Below are 7,687 nucleotides of genomic sequence, written 5' to 3'. Positions count from 1 at the left end.
AAATCATTTGTTGTATCAATAATATATCCAGACAATAAAAAATCATTTGTTGTATCAATAATATATCCAAATAATAAAAAATCATTTGTTGTATCAATAATATATCCAAATAATAAAAAATCATTTGTTGTATCAATAATATATCCAAATCATAAAAAATCATTTGTTGTATCAATAATATATCCAAACAATAAAAAATCATTTGTTGTACCAATAATATATCCAAACAAGAAAAAATCATTTGTTGTATCAATAATATATCCAAACAATAAAAAATCATTTGTTGTACCAATAATATATCCAAACAAGAAAAAGTCATTTGTTGTATCAATAATATATTTAGATAATAAAAAAATCACTTGTAGCATCAATAATATATCCAGACAATAAAAAATCATTTGTTGCATCAATAATATATCTAGGTAATAAAAAATTTAATTTTTGTGTCTAACATTTCATGTGTTACTTGAACGACAAAATACATCCAACTATTGTTTAACGCGTATTTCTGCTTTTTACCGCAGCTCCCCCTAGATGGATCAGTGAACCCACTGAGACTTCGGCAATCCTAAATAATGACGTCATCATCAACTGTCAGGCTGAAGGGTTCCCTCAACCAGGAATTACCTGGAAGAGGCTTAGAGGTAATCAATATTGATATATTACAAAACACCCTTCTTTGACGTTGCTGTCACAATGAAAAGTTTTATTTGTTATTAAGCACAAAGCTATACAATGGATTAACTGTGTTGTGCCCACTGCGAGCCTCGAAACTCGATATTTAAGGTTATAACTCCCAGACAGCCACCAGGGGCACATTGAAAAAAAGACTGGAGTCGTTTTTCTGCTGCTTCTTTATATCTCGTTGTTGTAAAACGTTCTTTGTAAACCATTATTTGAAAAACTTGCCAGCAGCGGCAGCACTGTGGCTTAATAAAGATCAGTTTCCGATACTCTTATCCCAATGTTCCTTTCAGCTTTTATCAGACTTTAAAACAATGTGCATCAAGTTAGCCCAGACTTCACGTCTTGGACTTGTTATTTAGCCTAATAAAAAAGCATCATATTTTATATTCAAACAGCTGCTTTCACAACGACTCTGAAGTAGCTTGAGGATTTATAGCGCTAACATTCTGAGTACGATCCTAACAGTGGGCAAAGTGCTGGTTTCAATGAAAATTTTGTCCGAAATGAAACCAGTATATTTTTGAGATGGAACTTTTAGTGGCCGGCTAAAAACGTCATTTCTGTCATGTTAGAGTTAGCAAGTTTTCTAACTACAACAGTTTATTTAGCGTAAGGTAAGAAACCATTTCCAAAAGAAAAATTACAGCTGGTTGGTTAGTTGTTGTTAAGCCTAAAGCTACACAACAGGCTATTTGCATTGTGTCCACCGTGAGTAGTCGAAACAAGGATTTAGCATTATAAGCCTTTAAGCTTACTGCTGTGCCAATGTCTGTGTGAGTGGCGGGGGGGGGGATACTTGTATATTTTCATGAATATGGAAAATCGCTCATCAGCATATACGTGAGATACGTGTGGCAAGAAATGTGTGAATATATTAATCACGTGTAGCAAGAAGTGTGTGAATATATTAATCACGTGCTGCAAGAAATTGGTTAACATATTAGTCGCGAGTGGCAAGAAATGGGTTAACATATTTGTCGCGAGTGGCAAGAAATGGGTTAACATATTAGTCACGTGCTACAAGAAATGGGAAACATAGTCACGTGTTACAAGAAATGGGTTAACATATTAGTCACGTATTACAAGAAATGGGTAAACATATTAGTCGCGAGTGGCAAGAAATGGGTTAACATATTAGTCGCGAGTGGCGAGAAATGGGTAAAGATATTAGTCTCGTGTTTTAAGAAATAGGTTAACATATTAGTCGCGAGTGGTAAGAAATGGGTAAAGATATTAGTCTCGTGTTACAAGAAATGGGTAAAGATATTAGTCTCGTGTTGTAAGAAATGGGTTAACATATTAATCGCGAGTGGTAAGAAATGGGTAAAGATATTAGTCATGTGTAGTAAGAAATGGGTTAACATATTAATCGCGAGTGGTAAGAAATGGGTAAAGATATTAGTCATGTGTTGTAAGAAATGGGTTAACATATTAGTCACGTGCTACAAGAAATTGGTAAAGAAATTAGTCACGTGCTACAAGAAATGGGAAACATATTAGTCACGTGTTACAAGAAATGGGTAAACATATTAGTCACGTGTTACAAGAAATGGGTAAACATATTAGTCGCCAGTGGCAAGAAATGGGTAAACATGTCATTCAAGTGTTGTAAGAAATGGGTTAACATATTAGTCTCGTGTTGTAAGAAATGGGAAAACATATTAGTCACGTGCTACAAGAAATGGGTTAACATATTAGTCACGTGTTACAAAAAACGGGTAAACATATTAGTCACGTGTTACAAGAAATAGGCTAATATGGTAATCACATGTTTAAAGTTTATGTTTAAAATGTTTCGCAAGACAAGGTATTGAAGTCAAACAATATTTGGTTTGAAACTAAGACAAACGGGTTTAGTAATAACAAATAGGAAAGACAACAACATGTACCTATACAATTAGAAGTAGTAATGTTTCGTCGTTTTAAGAGTATGATTACATTTCTGTCTTGTCTTCAGGGTCAATGTCCAGTGAATATGTCTCATTACGCACCAATGCGCACATAAACGTCATGGCCAACGGTTCTCTGGCCATTCGAAAGGTAGAAAAAGACGACGCCGGTTTGTATATGTGTCAGGCAGCCAATGAAATAGGATCTGGACTTAGCACAGTGATAGAGTTGCATGTCAAGGGTGAGTTCACATATTTACTGATATGGATTTTTATATCTTGAAAAAATCTTAGTTTTATTTAAATCCTGACGAACAAATTTATTGAGTATACTAGCGCCATCTCCTAGTGATTTTAGTAGATTTAATATAATGGTAGATTCCCTTACGCTTTGGTTTCAGTCTTAAGTTGCCATTGTTTTGGTGGAATGGGTGAATTATTTTATTTAATGCATCATAATTTGAATTACAAATATAATCCTAATGAGAATAACTTTAGCAGTGTTACAGAAGAAAATAATCTTGGTGTTCTGGTTGATCAGTCTCTTAAACCATCCAAGCAATGTGCTGTTGCAAATAGGATTTTATGTTTTATCTACAGAAATACTGAATATAAATGTAAAGAGGTTATAATTTCGTTGTATAGGTTATTGGTTAGGCCTAATTTGGAGTACTGTGTTCAGTCTTGGGTGATTTAACAAAGGAAGGACATTGAATTGTTCTTCACTGTACACGTGTACTGTCTAGTTACTGAATCTGTTGTCTGTCTACACTGTACACGTGTACTGTCTAGTTACTGAATCTGTTGTCTGTCTACACTGTACACGTGTACTGTCTAGTTACTGAATCTGTTGCCTGTTTTACGCTCAACCTTTGTAGTCTAGTGTTTGAAATATGTAACACTAAGTTTCCTCTAAATCTAGTTCCTGCTTACTTTCCAAATAAGTTTAAGGCGGAAACAATCCGGAAAGGTCAGCTTCTCCAGGTTACTTGTCAGTTATTTGGAGATCATCCCCTGACAGTCAAGTGGAAGAAAGATGGAGAGAATCTAGATTTCAGGTTCGACAGGAGGTGAGAATATAAAATTAATGAAACTAATATTTTAGTACGATACTTCTAGGACTAATGATAGAGTAGACTGAAGTATTAAACCGTATGTAATAAAACTAATATTTTAGTACGATACTTCCAGAACTGATGATAGAATAGACTGATATATTAAACCGTATGTAATGAAACTAATATTTTAGTACGATACTTCCAGAACTGATGATAGAATAGACTGATATATTAAACCGTATGTAATGAAACTAATATTTTAGTACGATACTTCCAGAACTGATGATAGAGTAGACTGAAGTCTTAAACTGTATGTAATGACACTAATATTTCAGTACGATACTTCTAGCACTGGATTATTTGATAAAAACCCAAACCTGAAGCCATTTTCCTACCTTAGATATGATATTACCCAAACGTTAACTGATGATGGGATGACGTCACAGCTTCAGGTACAGTCAGCAGACAGGAGAGATTCTTCGTTATTCACCTGTTTAGGTTCCAATAACTTTGGGAGAGATGAAATGAATATCCAGATAATCGTGCAAGGTAAGCTTTGTTCATTCAAGAGCTGTTTAATCAGCTTGGTACATGTGTAACGCATAAAATAACTTAGTCGTGTGTAAATACTAAACATACATGTGTTATACTTACAATAACATAGTCGTGTGTAAATAATAAACATATAGGTACTACAACGTTTCTAGTTATACCTATCTAACAACCTGGATATACGTTGGATTCAACAACTTCTAAGTTATTTACTAAACTATATTTCGATTAAGTACAAACTGAACTAGTTTATTTTTCTTCACCAGAACCTCCAGACAGGCCGTCTAAGATCACCTCCTCTCTTATAGAAAGTAGAAAAGTGACGTTATCCTGGTCGCCTCCATACTCAGGAAACAGCCCAATCACACGTTATGTACTTGTGTACTGGAAGGAAGGTGGTAAGATAGGTGAATGGGTGGATAGACCATCAATTAGACATGAATAAGGAAACATCCGTTTGTGGTTTTTTTACGACAATTAAATAACAATCACAGCCAACTACCCATTCAGAGTGAAACTAATTATCAACCCGGTAAAAAATAAAGCTAATAATCAAATATTCTGTACTTTCGTCTTACTGATAACGATTAGAATGTGGTTTCGTCAGTTGGGTATCCTCACAGTTAAAGATATTTTCAGCCGTAAACCCAATAATGTCTCACAATTTTCTCGGTTAGTTCAAAATAAAAATATTAAATTAACAATGCAAAGTATTTACAATAATAAAAGCAAAAAATAGAAATTAAAAAGTATTAATATCAGGAACAATCGAGAAATAATATAGCATACCTCATTGGGTGAGAAATGTTAATATTAATGAAGTATTTAAATAATTAACTAATATTGTTTTTGATGTCACATTACCATTGTTTATCATCAGGAGAAGAAATTTAAATTTCTTCTAACACTTGCAGAAACGGACCATAAGAACCGAGAAAAAATTGTTATTCTGGCTCCAGATACTAAAGTTGCAGTCAAAGGACTGATCCCAGCCACCAGGTACTCCTTCCAACTACTGGCCGAGAACGCCATGGGCCGTAGTGAGTTCAGTGAGGAGTTCAAGGCCAGTACAGACATAGAAGGTATATAACGACGTGCCACATGGAAAAAGCAAAAACCAATAGTCTAACACAGGACAACCTGAACATATAGGTAGTTTAAGTAAACAGTTAGATAAAATACTTTAACACAGGACAACCTGAACATATAGGTAGTTTGTCTAGACTGTTAGATAAAATACTTTAACACACACCAACCTAAACACATACAGCTTGTCTAGACTGTTAGATAAAATACTTTAACACAGGACAACCTGAACATATAGGTAGTTTAAGTAAACAGTTAGATAAAATACTTTAACACAGGACAACCTGAACATATACAGTAGGTAGTCTGTCTAGACTGTTAGATAAAATACTTTAACACACACCAACCTGAACACATAGGTAGTTTAACTAGACTGTTAGATAAAATAGTTTAACACAGACCAACCTGAACACATACAGCTTGTCTAGACTGTTAGATAAAATAGTTTAACACAGACCAACCCGAACACATACAGCTTGTCTAGATAAAATACTTTAATAACACACCAACCTGAACATGTAGGTAGTTTGTCTAGACTGTTAGATAAAATACTTTAATAACACAGACCAACCTGAACATAAACAGTTTAACTAGACTGTTAGATAAAATACTTTAACACAGACCAACCTGAACACATACAGTTTAACTAGACTGTTAGATAAAATACTTTAACACAGACCAACCTGAACACATACAGCTTGTCTAGACTGTTAGATAAAATAGTTTAACACAGACCAACCTGAACATAAACAGTTTAAGTAGACTGTTAGATAAAATACTTTAATAACACAGACCAACCTGAACACATAGGTAGTTCAAGTAGACTGTTAGATAAAATACTTTAATAACACACCAACCTGAACATGTAGGTAGTTTGTCTAGACTGTTAGATAAAATACTTTAATAACACAGACCAACCTGAACATAAACAGTTTAACTAGACTGTTAGATAAAATACTTTAACACACACCAACCTGAGCATACAGGTAGTTTGTCTAGACTGTTAAATAAAATATTTTAACACACACCAACCTGAACACATAGGTAGTTTGTCTAGACTGTTAGATAAAATATTTTAACACACACCAACCTGAACACGTACAGTTTAAGTAGACTGTTAGATAAAATACTTTAATAACACAGACCAACCTGAACACATAGGTAGTTCAAGTAGACCGTTAGATAAAATACCTTAATAACACAGACCAACCTAAACATGTAGGTAGTTTATCTAGACCGTTAGATAAAATACTTTAATAACACAGACCAACCTGAACACGTAGGTAGTTCAAGTAGACTGTTAGATAAAATACTTTAATAATACAGACCAACCTGAACATATACAGTTTAAGTAGACTGTTAGATAAAATACTTTAATAACACAGACCAACCTAAACATGTAGGTAGTTTGTCTAGACTGTTAGATAAAATACTTTAATAACACAGACCAACCTAAACATGTAGGTAGTTTGTCTAGACCGTTAGATAAAATACTTTAATAACACAGACCAACCTAAACATGTAGGTAGTTTGTCTAGACTGTTAGATAAAATAGTTTAATAACACAGACCAACCTAAACATGTAGGTAGTTTATCTAGACCGTTAGATAAAATACTTTAATAACACAGACCAACCTAAACATGTAGGTAGTTTGTCTAGACTGTTAGATAAAATAGTTTAATAACACAGACCAACCTAAACACATAGGTAGTTCAACTAGACTGTTAGATAAAATACTTTAATAACACAGACCATATAAAGACTGAACTTAGAGAAATGTGGTATGCTATATAATCAAGTATACGTTTTATTACAGCATTATTTAAATCCAAGTTTAAATGTACTTTACGTTATATACTTGTTATCCTTCCAGTGTTTATGACTCATGATTTAATTGTTCATAATCCTTATAAATGTCTCCTCAGTGTATAATAAATTCCCCTAAACGCTTTATGAACGTTCATAGATCGTTCAGTCATTATACCTTCACCGTACATCATTTAACGAACGTTTCTAAATGGTTCAATTATTGTCCCTACAGAGTTTCATGAATGTCTCTATATAGTTTATAAACGTTTCTAAATAGTTCAATTATTGTCCCTACAGAGTTTCATGAATATCTCTATATAGTTTATGAACGTTTATAAATGGTTCAATTATTGTCCCTACAGAGTTTCATGAATGTCTCTATATAGTTTATAAACGTTTCTAAATAGTTCAATTATTGTCCCTACAGAGTTTCATGAATGTCTGTATATAGTTTATAAACGTTTCTAAATGGTTCAATTATTGTCCCTACAGAGTTTCATGAATGTCTCTATATAGTTTATAAACGTTTCTAAATAGTTCAATTATTGTCCCTACAGAGTTTCATGAATGTCTGTATATAGTTTATAAACGTTTCTAAATGGTTC

At 33.4% G+C, this 7,687-nt stretch overlaps 1 protein-coding gene across 1 annotated transcript in view; it reads left to right on the top strand.

Annotated features, from left to right (window-relative positions):
• LOC106470663 (Down syndrome cell adhesion molecule-like protein Dscam2) overlaps nt 1-7,687 on the top strand; it is a 56,417-nt gene that overhangs the window by 23,638 nt on the left and 25,092 nt on the right. Inside the window, exons 10-16 of the mRNA XM_022399304.1 lie at nt 525-644; nt 2,645-2,818; nt 3,499-3,646; nt 4,035-4,183; nt 4,453-4,593; nt 5,101-5,268; nt 7,147-7,199. Coding sequence (XP_022255012.1) covers nt 525-644; nt 2,645-2,818; nt 3,499-3,646; nt 4,035-4,183; nt 4,453-4,593; nt 5,101-5,268; nt 7,147-7,199 — 953 coding nt within the window. The remainder of the gene's footprint in view (nt 1-524; nt 645-2,644; nt 2,819-3,498; nt 3,647-4,034; nt 4,184-4,452; nt 4,594-5,100; nt 5,269-7,146; nt 7,200-7,687) is intronic.

The sequence above is a fragment of the Limulus polyphemus genome, unplaced genomic scaffold (genome assembly GCF_000517525.1).
Source record: "Limulus polyphemus unplaced genomic scaffold, Limulus_polyphemus-2.1.2 Scaffold4150, whole genome shotgun sequence".
NCBI lineage: Eukaryota > Metazoa > Arthropoda > Merostomata > Xiphosura > Limulidae > Limulus > Limulus polyphemus.
Note: the sequence above shows the minus strand (reverse complement) of the source record. Positions and strands in the feature narration are given on the sequence as shown.